Below are 19,585 nucleotides of genomic sequence, written 5' to 3'. Positions count from 1 at the left end.
ACATGAATAGGAAACTATATGTAGACTAACCCATGTTGTTTTAAGAAAACCTCAAGCTGCATGCATTCTTTGAACTTCATGATCTCCTATTACATATTAAACTGAAAATTCCAATTTACAGTATGTAAAGCCTGAATGGCTGAGATTGATCACTCTTATTTTTTAAAATCCGAAACTGCTGAGAGAGAATGTTTCTATTTAATAGCTTGTCAAAAATGGAATGATTAATTCTACATACAACCGTGAAGTGTGTAAATATCGCGTAATCACTTTAAAAAAGAGTGGAGTTTACTATTAAAAAATTAATTCTTTTCATGTGAGTCTCATGTTTTATTTATTTTTTTCAAAACAATTACGCAGCGGTTGCACAATTCATAATTACAAATATATTTTTAGATATTATATACAGAGGTGGGGGTGGAGTTCGAAACTGGTTATCCCATTTGGAGCTCAGGCCTTTTACCATTGGAAAAAGCTAGTTTGTCTACTTTACTTGATCGCTCTACTTGACCGCTCGAGAAAAAAACATAATTTTTTTTTTTACTTAATGATTAAGGAAATGATTTTAAGTATATTGGTGTATTTTTTATTTTTAAAAAATATTTAAATATATTAAAAATGTAAATAAAAAAATGAAAAAAAAAATTGCAAAAAGCAACTATCGGTCAATTAGAGTAGGCGGCAGAGTAGCTCGACTCTTTACCATTGGTCTAAAAGATCTTAATAATATATATTGTCTTCTGCAGACCTGTATGGTATTTATTTTTTTGGGGGAGAGTAAAAGACAAGAAATCGGGCACTAATAAATTGGGTTTTGCAAGCATCAATATATAGAACTTGAATGGTTTTCAAAATATATATATATGTATATAGAACTTGAAGAATTTCTCATACATATTTTCATAACAACTTGACTAGACAAAACTTTTTCTCAGTTGAAAACCACGACAAGATTTTGATCATTTTCAGGAACATTAATTTTTTTTTTTTTTTTAATATCATGGACGGAATAAGCACCTGGCAAAAGTAAGCATTACAGTCTCAAATTAAAAGCATAGTAGAATTAAGTATCATATCCACTCTCAACCAGCAATGGATGGAGAATGAACCTTAGTCGTCCTAAGTAGCATCCCTAGTTACAATCCAATCCATAGGCTTATACATATAATTAAAGAGTAGCAAGTTCCGTTCCAAGTGAGAGAGAGAGAGAGAGAGAGAGAGAGAGAGGATGGTGATGCTCTGGTGGTGATGGTGATGATGAAAGATGGGAGAGATTGAGGAGGTCGACCTAAGTCCTAACCATGGTTGGTGGGTCAGAGGAGAAGAACCCAAGGGAACCAAAATATCTCCCAGGGTTCCATGCAGATGCTTTGAGCTAGCTCCACATCCATAGATGGAGTTCTCAAAAGGATGACATTAAAACCTAAATGCATAAAAACAAACACTATCCCTCCTAATGTTCCTTTTTTTTTTTTTTTTAGTTAAAATGGGGCTAAAACTCCCTTGTTTAGCCACAATGAATTTACCGAGTACCAACAAAAAAGAAAAAGAAAAAACTAGAGTTAATGATTGCCTCCCCTTACCCAAAGGGAAGATAGTTGATTAGACGCAATACTTAAAAGTTGAAGTGAAGTTGATAAAAGCAGTAATTTTAAAGACATGATCACTGGTCCTAGCACTAAATTCTTAAGAGATCACTAGCTATGTTAACAGACAAAAAAGCCGGGGCGCCATTCCATGCGCCCCTGATTTTGCTAAAACTGCCTCTTTGATCATCAGAGGCGATTAGCTGAAGTTGGAGGGATTAGCCATTCCAAAACTTAAAATTTTCAGAGTGAAAGGTTCGCAGTATAAGTTGTTCAAATTTACAGTTTTTGCGAACCATACTGTGATTTTTGTTTAGCCTTTCCTGGGCTAAAGTTAAAGTAGTTTTCTTTCTACTCAGCCCTTCCAGGGCCAAGGATTCAAAAACTATATCCCAACTCAGCTAATTCCAAATAGCTTGAGTTGGTGGTAATTACACCAATGCTTTTGGTTCTCTTCAAGGAACCCTTTTTTCAAAAAAGATGCAGAAGGGGGAAAAATGCATGACACTCTCCAATTCTGGAGGTGATTTTTATAGCCCCTATTGGGGCCATAGATGTGTGCAAAAGCCCAAATGACAAGAATGGGCTTGTGCATGTTAGACACTGACAGAGTGACAGAGAGAACCATGGTTAGGCCGAAGGTTGAGTTCAGACTTCAAGGAGCAACTGGGAATTTTGATACATGTAGCCGATGCATGCAGTACTGAGATGATGAATCTCTAGCGATGAGGTATTGGTGCAGGAAGTGCCATGGTCACGCCTGAGGCACAGCAAAACACACTGTCAAAGATGTTAGTAACTCTTTTGAATTTTCTATCGAAAAAAAAAAAACTCTTTTGAATTAAAAAGACGCACAAAATTAACAATATTTGAAACAACTTTTAACAACTACTTATAAAAAATAAAAATAAAAAAGAAAAAGGATCCGGGAATTGTCTAGGAGATCTAGTCCGCTAGTTAGGTACCACAAGTCTCGAATAAACAAACTTCCCATATGTCCTTTGTGAGTGGATCCCACTAAAAAAAATATTTTTTTTACACATTTTTAAGGCAGTCATTTTTTTACAAAAACTTGCACGAAATTCTAAATTTATACAAATCATTTCCCGTTTATAATTGATGCTAACTGCTAGCTAGGGCAGTGAAATTTTTCTCCCATTTGGTTTATCGGTACCTAAAAGAATTTCTATGTACATTATCCTTGTGATCTCTTTGGTTAATTTAGTTGGCCGTTACAAGAAATAATTTCTACATTAACGCTTTAGAATCTACAAAAAATTTTCAAGTTTTGGAATACTGACTGAGATGCATGCAAAATGCTTAATTTTTTATCTAGTGCTTATTTTCACAATGGAGATCGACTGCATATCCAATTTGAAAAATACTAATTGCCAAACCAAAAGCATGATCATGTTTATGGAGTGAAAACCTGATTGCGAGGCTGGCGTAGGTGCAAGAGACATGGGTGCACCATAATGCTGTGGGTAACCCCCACTTGAGTTGATGGCCGAGTACTGAAACAAGTGGTGTGGGTAATTGACACCATAACCCTGTCCAGAAGCGTAGCCATTGGCACCTCCACCACTTCCTTCTCCGAACTGGAGATAAGGGTAGAAGCCCCCCGATGCGGCTGCGCCGGTGATCATTCCTCCAGGCCCCGTTCCGTACATGGGAAATTGGGCTGTTGTACCTCCATACACGCTATAGTAGCTCTGTCCCATGATAACAAAAATTAAAGCCAGCTACTTAGTTTTTCTCACATATAATTAAGCATATATATATAGCAATATTCCATTTTCCGCTTTTGACATATTAATTAGTGTTGTCATGAAATGTGATCCGCCGTTATTGGTCATTTATTTCATGGCGCCATAAATTATGGGTCCAAATTAATTATGATCATGATGAGTCACGTTGAAAAATATACTAATTAAGATTATAATTAACCAAGTTTCACATGTGATTTTATATTTTTTTTACGTTGTACCATCTTGGTGATAATTATGTCCGGTTGGCAGCTACGTCGTACGTAGGAATTAGAAGAAAATCCAAAGTTTAATTTGTTCGCTTCCCAGTCAACGTACGTAGCATCGAGGAAAACAATCATGGAGTTCACTAGTGCTCAGTGGATTTTTGGAAGATCGAGAAAGTGCTACGTATTGGCAGACTGGACCACAAGTAAATAATAAAAGTGATAATATACACGCAACTCATTTCATAAAATATTTCACAATACATATTTAAAAATAGAATATTTTTATAAAATAATATTATTTTTATAAAATATTTTATTAAACTATCCTTTATTTTAAAATATAATTATATAATATATTATGAAAAGTGGGGTGTGTTTATCTTTAATCTCTCCTTCATTCTTTGTTACTTGTATCTATAGTTTATTCATGAGTCACCACATTGATTTATAATCCGCTAACTATTATAACATATAATTAAAGATCCAATAATTAGCACTATATAAATCATATAGTACTGCCGCGTTTATGCTTGTTTAGTGACTCATTTTCTCACATTTTCATATTTTCTTTTATACTTCAAATTATCATGTCAAAAATGGGAAATATATAGGAGATTAATAAATATTTTTAATACATTATTGATATTTTTTTTAAAAAAAAAAAAAAAGAGAGAGAGAGATTTAAAAAGAAATGCTAAGTGGACCCTTGCTGATCAGTTTGGCTACCGGCCGGACATCGATCTGGGTTGCTCATGCTGTGGTGTTGGTCTTAAATAAAATTCAAATCTATGGGTGGAAATTATAGTGGTTGGCAGATAAAATGAATGCGCTGTTAATGATTTTCAGTAATTTTGAAAGATTAAATAAAAAAGTACTAGTTCTAGTGAATATACTGTTGAAATTAAAGACCTATATAGCTACTAACTATTTATATTACTATAAATGAATCGGCCGGCAATTTAAAAAAAAAAAAAAAAATAGATCAAAGAAAGATGGTCGAAAACGGTCTGACCATTTTGGTCAAAGAGTATAGTGATCTCTTGAACCACGAGATCAATTTCCATTCTTATAATTTTAAGGGAAGACGGCTTCTAATTAGAAAATCAGAACATTAATCATGATGCTTTAATCTGTCCAAGAGTCGTTATAGCTTTTACAGGGGGAATGGTCCTCCTTTTTTCTGTTCATCAAAGCAGGTCATGTGTCTCATCATGATACTTCCTTCTTATATATCACCAATAGGATCCGAAGGGTTATTTTAGGTATTAGAATGCCATATTTTCTTTTGATAAAGAAAAGTACTGTGTTTGTATATGTCTCCTAAAAGCAGAATGCTGCTTCCAGACGCATCCTAAGAATTAACTAAATAGTGCTGTGCGGGTAAAGAAATAGAAGAAAAGGGTGAAGTTTGTACAAACCGTGGGGTAACTGTAATCTGGAGAGTATGGAGAGTACCTGAAATAGCGATCAAATAAATAACCAAAGGCAGAGGTTAGAATCTGAAGACGCCTTTGTAATGTATAAGTAACTCAAACAGCTTCCAAACGAAGCAGTTCAAATTTTCGAAGCACATAATTAAAACATGAGCTGATGAGAGAGCCATACCCATCATCGTATGCATGTCGGGGGAGGGTTTTTTTTTTTTTTTTTTTTTAAATGGGTTAGGGTTATGCATTGCATGCATTCATAGAATGAACAGTCGAGGCACATGCATATATATATGCATCATGCTTTGTTTTTGTTTTATTTTTATTTTTTAAAATTTTTTATGGGCTTGCATCCATGAACAGTCGAGGCACATGCATGTGTTCTCGACGTGTTTCTTGCAAGGTACATGATACATGACATGTGATGGTGCGTGCTGTCATGACAGTGCAAATATTGGATGTCGCCTATGTGCATGCATGAATGCTATCGTAGTTACAACACGCTTTAGTCTTTACAAGTGGGTTCAAGAAGAGAGAGAAAGAGAGAGGGAGGGAGGGACCATGATAATGGAAAATTGGAATGAACATGCGAACATAAATGTGTGTGTGTGTAGAGAGAGAGAGAGAGAGAGAGATTCATGAAAGAGTGGCTAGCATGATGGATGAGCATGCTTGATATATAGTAAGCCAAGTTTAATGACTTAGGGTTGGCGTGCATAAGTTGGCAATGCACGTGCTGCTTCCTATGTATACGTACGCAGAAGAGAAGAAAGAGGTGTAAAATAAAAAGCATATTCATACCCATAAAGATTGTAAGGTATTCCTTGTTGGATGGCATAATGAGGGAAGGTTGCTGCTGAAGGAAAAGCTGTTCCCACTCCCCTCCAAACCCTGTCTGAAAAGAGCCCATTACCCTAAAGTTCCTGCCTGCTCCTCCTGCTCAATTCATTATAACAAATTTTTATATCATCTTTTCTTTTATGCTAAAATCATCAGTGATAAAAATGAATGTTCCTTTGAAAGAAGAAACCTGTATGTATTTCGAAAGAAGAAGATCAAGAAAATAAAAAGAATATGCATGATCATGGAGAACGCGCGTATATATATTACAATGAATGTGCATTGGAATACACCATATATATGAGAGATAGCTTCAGGAAAATATCATTTTGATGAAGAGACTGGGTTTTGCGTATATATGTTCGTGTGAAAGACAATTTCTGCAATGTATTTGGGTGAAATGTATGGTGGAACTCTTGCATGGAAACGCAGAATATCACCTTTCTGTTTGGAAGAATATTCATACTGCATTTGATATTAATTTATAGGCATGCGTTCTCAAAACAGAATATTTTCGGATGACAGATCACTACACATGAGATCGCTTTTAATTCAGTCCAGATAATTAGTAAGGAATATCCATAACAACAAAGCGTGGTCGCAGCGTAGACGAATAATTGTGGAAAATATTACAGATATCAATTCATCTCAACATATCAACAAGTAAAAAGCTTAAGGAAGATTTCGTGAAGCTTTTTCCAGATCTGATATATCAAATCAATATTATATATGATAAAACCCCAATAGTGAGGAATAGTTTCTCAGAGAGAGAGAAGAATAAATTAAGGAAAACAAAAAGAGCGGTATACCATTCTTTGGTGTGGAAGGTTTGGATCTCTGAACACCCAAAGAAGCGAGATTGCAATTAGCCCTCCGACCATCTATCACAGGAGCAGCATCAACACAAGCTCTCATGGCGGCTTCGGGTTCACGAAAAGTAACCTAAAACAGAAATTGCAAGAATTGATCTCCATCACATGAAGACTATCGAAAAACATTTAATTACCAATTGGCAATATCTAGTTTGTCGTTTCTTTAGTATTTCCATTTCGTTGAGAAACCCATAACTAGATCTTTCATTTGTTTTAAGATCTAGTACTGATACAATACAGCAAGGAAGAATGAGATTATTATAAGTTCCTACAATTTATATATATAGCAAGAGAATGTGAATAGAAAGTGAAAAAAAGAATCACAAGTTAAAGATAAAAAGGAAGCAATAATATCATACAAATCCATAGCCTTTAGATCTCCCAGTGGCCTTGTCAGTAATAACAACAGCCTCCAAGATCTCACCAAACTGTTCAAAGTACTTCTTCATGGTTTCCTTCTGGGTCTCCCAAGCCAACCCTCCAACAAACACCTTGGTGTAAGTTGTATCACCGAACTGTCCTGCCAAATTAGCCGGAGTCATCTTTATCGATCAGCCCGCGTCACTTGATCTCGAAATAAAATAAAAAAACTCTCACTACTCTCGATCGAGAGCTCTCTCTTTATACAGCTAGGCTAGCTAGAACCCTCTTCTCTCCTCTCTATATACTTCCTCGATCTTTTGCCCGGCCTAGCTAGCTCCAGAGCCGGCAAAAACTTCTGTGTATATGTACGTGCGTGCGTGTGTGCTTTGTGTTAATTAAAGAGTCCTAGGAAGAAGCACTCAATCAGTGTGTGAGGCACAAAAATTAGATGGATGGAGGATAGCCAGGTGGTGTGTGGTGCAAGCTGGATGATGAAGAGGAAGACCCACTAAACCTAGATGGATGGATCTCTCGAGGATTTTTAGATAGAGCCAGAGGCCAGTGAATTCGTTGGTGTGTGGTTTGTTTCTGATATTTGATCAAAGAGACAATTAGGTCAGAGATCAACAGAGAGAGAGAGAGAGGGAGAGAGAGAGAATGGGAGGGAAGAGAAAGCAAAAGAAGGAAAAAAAGAGGAAAGGCCCTCTCTCATAATACGGACATGAATTATATACACACCAGCCCCCACCTCGTCGCATTATTTTCCTTAAAAAAATATTACCAACTCACGCGCCATTATAACGTGTGTTGGATACGTGACTATGATTGACTGATATTATTTGGCAAAGTGTAAGGAGACACGCTCAATGATGAGCGTGGGAGTGGGCTTCATAGTATTATTATGTCCCTGATAGGCTTTAGCTAGCTGTATGTTTGGTTATTTTAAGGGAAATATAGGTATATTACTTCGATGACCAATTAGCCCCTCCCAATTTTATGACAACTACGTAACTCACAATACAGAACTGTGATCATGCTCAGAGCCACCCGGTTGGGGTTAGTGGCAGAAACGGAACGGGAAAAGTTAGCAACGGAGGAAAGTCAATGGTCAACCACTCCACTCCGAACTGTAGCAGATACAATTAGAAACTTGTGAAGACGCATTTTTAACACCTTATGTTGCGTTTAATTAATTACAAATCAATTATAAACATGAGTACTTAAATACGTTGGAAAAGTGGCATATATATATAAGGGTGATTTAAATCATATATATGTTAGCAGTCACTTTATGGTATTATATATAGGGATTTTTGTGGGAAAACGGAGGAAAAACTACAAGTACTATTTATCCATCATAGAGCACATTCGTACAAGTACACTATTAATTTGACCATTTATATAGTCGATTTTTCCGAATTACATAAATAAATCGATTGGGATTAAGGAGGCCTACCCCTTAAAACCATTGCATAAACAAATAAATAAGAGGTCGTTAAAATTAGGAAGTAGCTTTCTGCATGTGGTCGCGATATATCCTAGATGACGATGGATGCATGGCTAGTTTTACTTGATCAACTTAAGTGTATAATTAAAATAATAATAAAAGAGTGGGCTGAGCCCACTACCCTAAAAGCCCATGGATCAAAGGTCAAGATCAGCCCACGATCCAATGATCAATGAAAGGACCAACAAATATTAACCACGAATTAATAACAGAACGGACAAATAATATCTAGCATGATATCCGCCTGTGGTACTCGCCTAGAGAGTTCATTTCCTCTAGCATAATCGCTTATCTTGAGCCCGCCCTAACAATTCGCGATAAAACAAAGACTAGAGAAAATTAAGCCGCAGGACAAGCCCTCTCATCATACGCCCAACTCATTCTAAAAAAAAAAATTAAAGAACATGCCTAGGTAACTTCTAATCATCTTAAAACCAAACACACTTTACATTCTATATTGACTTAAGCATCAGAGTTACTTATGTTCCCTACACACCGAGCCCCATCTATCTTCTAATTGCAAGTTATAGGAAGCTGTTGACAAAGATATGAAACACGTCTGCAGCAGCAGCAACTACAACAACAACAATAATAAAAGAAAACACATGTGAATCAAATTTAATGCGGTTGCAAAGATGCTGGAAAATCGCAAGTAGATTAGACAAATTACTATTAAATTCGCCAAGTAGATGATAAATGAACATGGGAAGTTATCGATCATGCATATATCTAATAAATATATAGGTATTTGTTATTAGGCTGTGGGGGACTGGAGAGCCATTTGTCAGTTCTATCTCTCCTTTGTCATAATCATAGTACTACAAAACAAGAACTAACGTACATATATAGCTAACTATTCCAATTAGTTAATAATTAATTCGAAACCTAATTAATTTATTACTCATTAATTAAGGAGCTAGCCATTAATATGATGTATGGTCCTCACCCTCTTATCTATTGGATTTTGCCTTGCATGTCACATATATTGATAGCAACACTATAGCCTCGTGGTACGTGCGAACGTGGGAAACTTTAATTTCTTTATCTGATCTGCAGCATACATTTACTTCATCCTATTCATTTGAATGGTTAAATATTATAATATTGTTTGCTAGCTAGTAGTCGATCGATCAGTGCTTGTACATGTTTCTATGGGGTCAGGGTTATCCTAAGTCGGGGCAGGAATATGTCGCGTCCCAAAAATGTTCCTTTGTTGTGTAATACATTATTATTAATTTATTATCATCTTGTTTATAATTAAACCGGGCATACATACATATATATATATGTTATATATATATATATATATATATATATATATAAGGTTAATCCGGTAATTAAAGATTCAGAAAGCTTAAAAGGACATGTCACCTTTCACTTTTTTATTCATAAAGTTTACTCTTATCTAGTTTGTTACTGTTATCTGAACGTCAACCACCACATGCACCTGATGACATCAACAACCAAATTATTTAAGAATTCAAACCTACCTAAGAAATTTACAACATATAGCTTTTTTCTTGTCTGTTGATCGAGTACTCTTGATCATAACCTTAATCAATTTACAAGTACTTGTGTAGGCGTAAGCAATCCTAGCCATCAGATCATGAGAATCCCTAATAAGATTAATATATATATATATATATTAATGTATGGGATAGCTATGTGCGGCTAATTTAGTACTCTATCTCAAATCCTTTTAATATTTTTCTTCAATTTTTGTTTCAAATCCATCGGCACGATCAATTTCATACATCAAGCAGGCTTTGTTCTGATCATGCATTAACTTATCCTTTTCATGTTACCTTCTCATGAAAACTCTGCCAAATCTCCCGGCCTTTCTGATATATATAGTTCCAGCTGCATGCATGATTGAGCCACATGAAGATCAGTACTCTTCCAGGCTATATGTGTGTGTTTACATTATATAATAATCGCACATGATTCACTAAAAATATTATTAATTAATGTGCGCCTGAAGCAGGTTATAACAAGTAGATAGGGAGTATCGATGATCGCTATCTCTCTTTGCCCATCATGTTGGGTACTGACTACAGATTCATGCATCCCGTCCTTTTGTCCACTGCCCATCAAAAGAGATCGATAGACATTGGATAGCACCATGCATGCGCCATCAGGATTTCTAATTCTGATCATGATCAGTCATGCAGTCCCGTAAGGACGATCGCACATCTATTTATATATATATATATATATATATATATATATATATATATATATATATTATCATCATCAGACGAAAACATATATATATATATATATATATATATTACAATCTATGCTTTTGATTATCACTTTTGAACTTGCAAAAATTAACATTGCTGAGTTCGCCATCAATTCATGTATACATCAACAAGCAAGTTCTAATAATGAAGAAATTTATGAGCTTAATTTATCTCATAAAATTGGTTCAACAAGAGAGAATTATTCATTCTTTATAAACATATCCAAGACCTTGTCTACAAGTAATATGAGATTATTTCTCAACACTCTCCCTCACGTGTAGGCCAATATTTTTTTCTAGTTCTTGTCACGAGGTAAGTAGTGTGGGCTCTCATTCGTCCTATAGCAAGTTTTGATAACATGAAAAAATTCATAAGCTTAACTAATTTTATAACACCAATTTAACAAGAGAGGATTACTCATTTTTTATAAACATGCCAAAGACATTATCCCCATGCAATTTGAAATTATTACTTAACAAATAACATCATCAACTTCTTTAATTTTTAATTTATTGAGTACGGAAATAGAACAAATTATATATAAGAGAAATTATTTATATCAGCCGCTATAGCCACAGCACATCGTGATGAAGAAAAAAAATTACGGTAAGTGTACAAAAAATACGACTGATGCATATCATTACTCTATATATAATGTTGGAAATTACTGAATGTGGCCGACAGTGAATAAACTCGACGTCCATTACTGTGCGGGCCATTTCTTTAAAAAAATAAAAAGAGACGAAAATATATTTTCCAATTGTTTTGAGAAAAAGTTGGTGGGCAGTACTTGTCGTAGATGACATGAGGTTATACCCATGCCAACTCATCATGTGAACCCAAACAAAATGAGTTTTTTAGTGCCCATTTCAAGGTTTACATGTTGGAGCTGGTTTACATGAATTAATGGAAGGCCGTATTCATGGAGATCGATCGAGGATATCATCTTTTAGTACCTTTCATGCGCTCCTTATTTTATATATATATATATATATATATAACAATGAGAACATAATAAAACACTTTAAATTGTGTTAAAATTTTTTATATATAATTACGGATTGAAGATTTATATATAAAAAAATAAAAAACTTATATATATATATATATATTTCATAAAGTTAGAACGACTTGTAACAACAATAATTCGAATATACAGTGGAACCATTACGCTGTCGGTTTCATCGAGGACGTTAAGGTTTTGGGTGATGATTTTGGTCGGAAGGGTCCAATACCAGAGAGCCACGTGCTTGGGACAGGAAAGCGAACGAGAATGGCAGTATCGAAATAAAAGAAACAAATAAGTGCGTTTTAGTTAAAAGGAAAAGTTGATTGGAGCTTTATGGGGGTACCCTCCTTCCATTCACAGTGGAGACAGGCCTACCAGACGTCCCTTCAATATTACGGTAAAATCAGACACATCCAAGGATCTCTACACTCCACATTCCTTCATATTTTTCGTAGCTATTCTCAGATTATACACGACATTGGACCATGAATTTTGTAAGTAAAATTTCTATAATTCTTTATTTTTTATTTACATATTAAATTCTAATTAAGCACATTAGTTTGTCGTAATTCCTATTATAATTATAAGATATTTAAAATATTTATATTTCTTTTATTAATATCAATTAATGTGTTTAATGCATATGTGTAGGGAATGAGAGAGGAGAAGAGGAGGGGAGGGTGGGGACTGTGGGGGTAGTAGCTGGCAGTTGGGGCAGCTGTCTCCAACTTCTTTGACCAAAGAAAGCGACAATTATCCATACGACAATGCAACATCGCACATTGTCACTCTCTCTCTCTCTCTATTTTTATGTCCGTAAGGGGAGAGAGAAAGAGGTACAGTTGTGTCTGTGTGACCAACTCATACCACATGCCTGTCTATCAGCTTTATTTCTTCTCACACTTCTGTGGAGCCCACTGCCAGCTCGGTTTCGCTCACACCCACTTGCTATTTCAGTTTCTACCATAATTGTTCTGCTTCTTTCTTTCTTTTTCTCTTTTTTTTTTTTTAGTTTCTGTCCGGAAGATTTCCTTTTTGGGCCAAAAACTTAGGTAGTCTACCAGAAATTGTGAATTCTGTCCAACTTTTCACTGTTTTGGTATAAATAAATATTCTGTACTATAACATGATTATCAACCAAATAAAAAATAAAAAACTTTAGTGATTTCCGAAAAATCCCTTATTTTATATTGTTTATTTGTTGAAAATATACGGAAGATATATGTGATTGAACGAAAAAGAAGGAAAAAAAAAAAAAAAGGAAAATGATATGATTATCAACCATAAATACGGAAGATATATGGAAATAAGATCCCTAATAGAGCTGGGTGTTTGGAATGATAAAGAGCCACGTCTTGTGTATATTATAGTACCGAGGAATACTGAAAGAAGGTTTCTTCATCAAGATTTTGTGTTTTTCTCAGATAAGACATCAATGAAGACATGGCCCATTGATTTACGGATCATCGGTCTTCATGTGTGGGCTGACTTTGGGCTACTTCCCAAACAGTCAGTACTTATGGCTTGCCCATTTGAAACCTTACTGCCTAGTCCATGTTTTAAGCGGGCCAAGACTAATGAAGGTCCGGCAAAATCCATTCGGGAGCGAGCATGTTAACAGAAAGAACAATATGCTTTAATGACCAGAAAAATTCCAGAGATATCTATTTGGGATTTGAATAGCGATCCAAAAGATAATTTTATCAACCAAAACGTACTTTATAATGCCGGCTTCAATACTTATACAAGGGGCTAATTCTTCCATTCCAATTGTCAGTCGAAAAAGGGAAGAAAAGGGGCTTTTTCTTCTTGTTTCCATGGAAACCGTTATCCTGCATGATACAAAACAACTACCCTGATAACTAAAACAATCGAGCGACATTGAGCAGGACTTCCCCAACAAAAAGAAAGACGTGATTCGAACCTTCAAGGCACAAGCTGAATGTCCCGTTACGACATATCCTCATGGTAAAGATGAAGTCCAAGCCCAAAGCGTGCACAAGCTCGACGAAATGCCATTGCTTCTGCCTTTTGAATAGGATCCCCATAATTTGTGTCAGCTACCGAAGCAGTTCCCGTCGACTCCCTATATAACTTATGGAAGAAAGAAAGCAAAAGGAAAAAACAAAAGTCAGCTCCTCTCTTTTGTTTCATTACCCTCACTCACTCTACCACAACCACAATGTACCAACTGAATACAAATCATGATTGATTGTCTCTTAAGTTATTATTTTCAATAAATTGTACGGATAATACTGTGCATCTCTGAATGAAATGTGAGCCTTTTATGCCAAACGTAGCCTCTAAAACCTCAGGATAGAGAAGTCCGAACAAGTCATTGGTCTGAAAGCCGTCAATCAAAGAGTATCTAAGATGAGATTGTGAAAAGTATTAAAATAGCAGTAAATAGTTTGTATGATCTTGTTAATAGTATTGAAATAATAGTGAATAGTTTGTAAATAGTAATGAATAGTTTGTGAACAGTAGTGAAGTAGTCTTAAGCTACATTCGGATGTTGAATTGAGTTAAATTGAAATGATAAAATATTATTAGAATATTATTTTTTAATATTATTATTATTATTTTAAAATTTGAAAAAGTTGAATTATTTATTATATTTTGTATTAGAATTTGAAAAAGTTATAATGATGAGTTGAGATGAGTTTATTATACAAACGTACCAGAATTATTAGAACAATTGTGTTCCCAAATAGACTTTCATCACCCAAAATAATATCACATAGCAAATCAATTTCTAATGAAAATCTTATTAATTTGATGCTTCATGAACATTTTGAAATTCCAGAGAAGATATAACCTCCCGGGTCTTTAAGTTTCCATTTTATCCCAAAATAATATCACATAGCAAATCAAGTTCTAATGAAAATCTTATTAATTTGATGCTTCATGAACATTTTGAAATTCCAGAGAAGATATAACCTCCCGGGTCTTTAAGTTCCCATTTATGGGAATCTCTAGTTCCTCTGCTACTAAAAACTTGTAGATCCCAACACCTTTTAAAACTCTAATGTGCAACTGGATTATTTCAAAATGACAAAATTAACCAAACCAAACTAGAGTAGCTATTTAAATGAGAATGCAAGAACAAGAAGGGTGACAGACCAAGCAGGCATGCAATGAATGGGATGGTAATTAATAATATACCTCAGCATCAGTCCCATAGAGAGTCACACGGTAAACAACAGAAACAGTCTTGCCGTCCGCTGAATACGTGATGCTTCGGACCTCGCCCGACCATTCTACAGCAGGTGGCGACAAAATCAACAGAGGGTTTCTTGATCCAGCACTATAAATAATGTTGTCGTAGACTTATTTTTTTCAAGATGAATTAAAACCATGATCAATTTGTATATACAAGTAAGTACAATTAACATACCCGGAGCATGCAAATTCATTATACGATTCACAATATGCCTGCAGTCAATGACATTAAAAAATTTGAAATTAAAAACGCAAAAAGAAGGGAACAAAAAAAAAAAAACAGAACAAAAAAAGTGTAGTAGAAGTAGTGGTACCAGGGAATGTATTTCATGGCGAAGCCATCTTCCAAGCGCGTTTTGACAACGGATTCAGGGACTTTCTTGTTCAGTTCTTTGAGGATTTCAGAGAGCGGCCTGCTGATTCCCGAACTCCCAGCCGCTACGACGTCGTCGTCCGTTTCCGCCGCTTCATTAGAAAAAGAAGACGAGGACCTCGGACTGGAACTGGACCATGAGCGATGTTTGCAATGACTTTGTGATCGTAAGAACACCAGCAGTAGTGATTTCAACGGAGAAGAAGAGGAAGAACCAAAGGGAAGTGCAGATTTTCCCCTACAAATAGAAAATGCCATTTTATGTCTAATACCAAGGACTCTGAACGAGAGAGAGAGAGAGAGAGAGAGAGGACAGTTCAAAATCCCTCTTTTAATTTTATTACAGCACTGTCTTAGGGCAATAGCGCCACTTATTTTAACAGTACTTGGGTCGGTCAGTGGGCCTAACTACAATTGAAAAAATGAACTGGGCCTTATTAGACAATATCTAGTCCAGTTCTATTTCATTAACCCATCAAGAAATACCAATCTTACAGAATTTTCCTTGTCCCGTTGTGTGATGATACAAGTTTTTAATCAAGATTGTTTTCTAATCCAAATGTTTTCTATAATTTATCCATTATATTCACAGAAACTTGTTATTCATGTGCATTTATGAGGAAAATGAAATGATGCTCCAAGCCTCCAACAAAGAGTCCAAGGCTTACTATCCTCACCTTTCTTTTATGGGTTGCTCATGAGGTGCGTATGTATGGTACCAGATCTTTGAGGAGGGAGTACTTAACTCCTGACCATGATGTCATAATAGTAATTCCACATTCAAATTCATACTTCATTCTTCATTGTGATTGCAGTAAATTAAATATTTGACATGTTGAGTCAATTTATTAAAGAAAGTAATGACTTACTCGTGCGAGAAAGTGTTAAAATCTTAATTGAATTATATTTAGAGCTATCTCGTCTCATAAGACTAGACTCGAAGGATTATCGAGACGTAACACAAATGAATTAGATGCAGTAACATCAAACATATATGCTGTAACACCTGATAGTTGGTGTTTGGATGACTAGAAAATATAAGAGAAAATATAAGAAAATTGGTCAAATTTGAGATTGACTTGACCTCCAAGAGAAGAGAGATAGAGAGCAGAATAGAAAAATATGATATTAAGGTTCTGGATTCTATACAATTTCATCATTCTACTACATATACTCTTTCACTAATCAACGGCCAAAGCCCAACACCTAAAATAACAATTATAACAAAAGCCAAAACACACGGTCAACTCCTCAAACAAAAGGCCAAACAGACAGCAAGTAAATAGGCCATGACCCTACTTCAACAAAAGTCCTACAAATAAAAGAGATGCGTACTCTGGCCATAGGCTGAATCTAACTACTAAACTCCTATTATCCAACCCAAGCACGGCCACTATAAATTTGGTCCCTATTATCGCAGTCACAGACGTGTGACACATACGCACATACATGCATGCATATATATTGAGATAGCTTCTAACGAGAGAAACCCAAATATATTTGATCACAGTGGAACCATTTATTAGGAGCCATTCCATAGTAAAATCAATATATATATATAACTTATAATACTTTGTTCTTGATTCCTATTAATATTTCTATGAACAATTTTGCTTGAAGAAACTGATCACAGAGAGAACAGAAAGTTGTTAAAACTTGGACTAGCTAAGCATATACTCACGCTGCGGGGGCGTTAAATACAATGGGCGAGTGAAAAGAGTCATTGTGCGCGTCCAATGGTAGAAGCATTAGATCACTTTGCGCATATAATTAGTACTTGCACTGCATGCCATGAATGGCTTATATATATATATATATATATATATAGCATGCCACCTTACCCATTTACAGCTGGTTTTACGCATTTCATGACTGGCGCCGAAAATGCATGCACTTCCTTTTTGTCGCACAATATTAATGATGCTCTAAATTAACCCCTCAGGCCCCAACTTCCTTCCAACTTTTTTGCCCTTTTCACATATACTCCTTTATCCAACAAAATTTTAATTAGTGATATTTAAGAGGATCTTCAACACCTATTAGTTTTTTCACGAAATAATACAAAAAAGTAAGTCCTCGGATCCTAAACGGGGCTGGTCCTTTTTCTATATGTTTTCAGTTCAAAGAACAAGAAAAAGAGATACATTGGGATGAATGATTTGTCCTTTCTTCTATTAATATTATTTATAGGGAAAAAAATGTGTTCATTCTACATTTAATAAAGAGATAAAGGCTTTGTCAAAACAAAAAATGAAATAAAATAAAATAAAGGCGAAAAATATGAAAGAAACTAAAGAAAATAAAACTTGGTAGGTAGGTCATTACGGTCATTGTGTAGTTAAATGTAACGTCAGTGTGTTTACTCTTTGACACGTCCTATTCAAATCCAGAAACTACAAATTTTGCCAGCTATTCCCTTCCCCCTCTCATTATCAGCCTACCTAGCCAGCATCTCTACTTAAACCCTCCCTCTCGCAGTCTGTTCTCGTTCATTCATTCCCTCAAACAGATGGCATACGCGCACATTCACCATGTCAACCATTGAAGAGAAACCAGAACCTACTCATCAGTTCAAACTAACCAGCCGCTTCGATTCCGATTTGTCGCCCTCACGGGGCTCCAACGACAAGAAGCCAATTCGACAACGCCGAACGGACACCCCGTTTCGTGGGGTCCGTAAAAGGAGCTGGGGCCGCTACGTCTCGGAGATACGATTGCCCGGACAAAAGACCCGTATCTGGTTAGGATCATTCGGGTCACCGGAGATGGCAGCTCGAGCTCACGACTCGGCCGCCTTCTTCTTGAAAGGAAACTCGGCGTGTCTGAACTTCCCGGACTTGGCAGAATGGTTGCCTCGGCCTGAATCGTGTTCGAGAAGAGATATACAATCGGCGGCCGCTAAAGCGGCTCTTTTTAAGGTTGCGGACGATCCTTCTAGGATGATGACCCAAGCTGAACCAGAAATCTCGGGTTCAGAAGACTTTTGGTGCGAGTTTGATATTGATGTTGATTTTGACTTGGGTACGACGCCGTTTGCAGAAGAGAAAGAAGCTCCTCTGCTAACTTCACTGGAGTTTGACGATTCAGTCACTGAAGAGTCGGTACAAGCTATGGACGATGAGCTTTTACTGGCATCCTATTTCCAAGTGCAAGTTTATGAGAATAAAATATAATAAAAAAATAACCGTTTATAAATTTATAATTGGTCTCCCTAGATCCCTGTTGGATATTTCCCTGCGTTTGGTATTTATTTACCGGATCATGTAAAATTACTGCGATATCAGGTGAAATTATCATTTTAAAAGATTCTTTTTAAATACATATCAATCATTAAATAAATAAAGGAAAAAATCAGTTAGTAATAAAAAGAGAGAGTGCTACACTATTTTATTATTCATTTAACGATATTCAAAATATTTCACTATAAACAATAATAATATTGTAAGGCCTACTTGAGACCCTAACGTTCGATAAGTAGCATAACGTAGGAAAACATATATAGAAACGAAAAAAATATGTCAATAGTTATTAATTGTTTCCTGATCTTATTCTTTATGTTTTTGGACAAGTTAAGTAGATCAGTTGCATGTAATAACCTGTTTATTTAGGCCGCCAATCTCGACAATGATAGAGGAGTTTAATATACGCAATGCATGGAATAGAAGGTAGTAGATTAGATTGGAGTTATCTCGCCATGCTAGCTATATATATATATATGCCAATTATTAAACCTACACTATAATTCATGTCCTTTTAATATATATATATGCACGATAGATATATTGCTCATTTGGGAAAGTGACATTATCCAAGCACTCATCTATTGTAATTCAACGTAATGTAATCATAAATGGGAGAAAGAACATATATATTTTACCGTAGGTGGAAGAAAATGATGATCTAACCTCCGGTCATAGTTGCTTAAGTCTCCAACCAAGAAATCTAAAAACCAAAGGCAGAGAGATTTATGAGACTCGGTAGAAAAATTTCATAAACTCTCTATACTTTCACTCTCTGTATGAAGAGTAAAAGAACAGGATTTTCAGCCAAGTATCTTTCACCGTATGCGTATAACTTAATGGCTAATCACACGCAAGTTATAAATTGGCCAGAGACCCATGTCCACTTGGCATATTCTCTCCCACCTTCCTACCATCAAGGAAAT

General features: G+C 35.6%; 2 protein-coding genes and 1 pseudogene across 2 annotated transcripts; 1 reads left to right on the top strand and 2 right to left on the bottom strand.

The window, feature by feature from the left end:
• Positions 1-962: 962 nt before the first annotated feature.
• On the bottom strand, positions 963-7,774 carry LOC121251923 (annotated as a pseudogene).
• Positions 7,775-13,439: 5,665 nt separating this feature from the next.
• LOC121253675 (DNA repair RAD52-like protein 1, mitochondrial) lies at positions 13,440-15,768 on the bottom strand. The gene is made up of 5 exons (XM_041153682.1): positions 15,362-15,768; positions 15,223-15,260; positions 14,991-15,085; positions 13,750-13,919; positions 13,440-13,657 (listed from the first exon to the last, which is right to left on the bottom strand). The coding sequence occupies exons 1-4, from the start codon at positions 15,676-15,678 to the stop codon at positions 13,776-13,778; spliced, it is 594 nt and encodes a 197-aa protein (XP_041009616.1). The 5' UTR covers positions 15,679-15,768; the 3' UTR covers positions 13,440-13,657; positions 13,750-13,775.
• Positions 15,769-17,865: 2,097 nt separating this feature from the next.
• Positions 17,866-18,719, top strand: LOC121251395 (ethylene-responsive transcription factor ERF039-like). The gene has a single exon (XM_041150649.1). The coding sequence runs from the start codon at positions 17,952-17,954 to the stop codon at positions 18,591-18,593; it is 642 nt and encodes a 213-aa protein (XP_041006583.1). The 5' UTR covers positions 17,866-17,951; the 3' UTR covers positions 18,594-18,719.
• Positions 18,720-19,585: the final 866 nt, after the last annotated feature.

This window comes from Juglans microcarpa x Juglans regia, chromosome 2S, assembly GCF_004785595.1.
Source record: "Juglans microcarpa x Juglans regia isolate MS1-56 chromosome 2S, Jm3101_v1.0, whole genome shotgun sequence".
NCBI lineage: Eukaryota > Viridiplantae > Streptophyta > Magnoliopsida > Fagales > Juglandaceae > Juglans > Juglans microcarpa x Juglans regia.
Note: the sequence above shows the minus strand (reverse complement) of the source record. Positions and strands in the feature narration are given on the sequence as shown.

What these genes read in the sequence shown, in the direction of transcription:
- LOC121253675 (XM_041153682.1), bottom strand. Translation starts at nt 15,678, where the DNA reads ATGGCATTTTCTATTTGTAGGGGAAAATCTGCACTTCCCTTTGGTTCT. An exon ending in GCCATGAAATACATTCCCTG is followed by an intron (nt 15,261 to 15,361) that starts GTACCACTACTT and finishes CATTGACTGCAG; the next exon opens with GCATATTGTGAATCGTATAA. An exon ending in AATGAATTTGCATGCTCCGG is followed by an intron (nt 15,086 to 15,222) that starts GTATGTTAATTG and finishes CACCTGCTGTAG; the next exon opens with AATGGTCGGGCGAGGTCCGA.
- LOC121251395 (XM_041150649.1), top strand. Translation starts at nt 17,952, where the DNA reads ATGTCAACCATTGAAGAGAAACCAGAACCTACTCATCAGTTCAAACTA.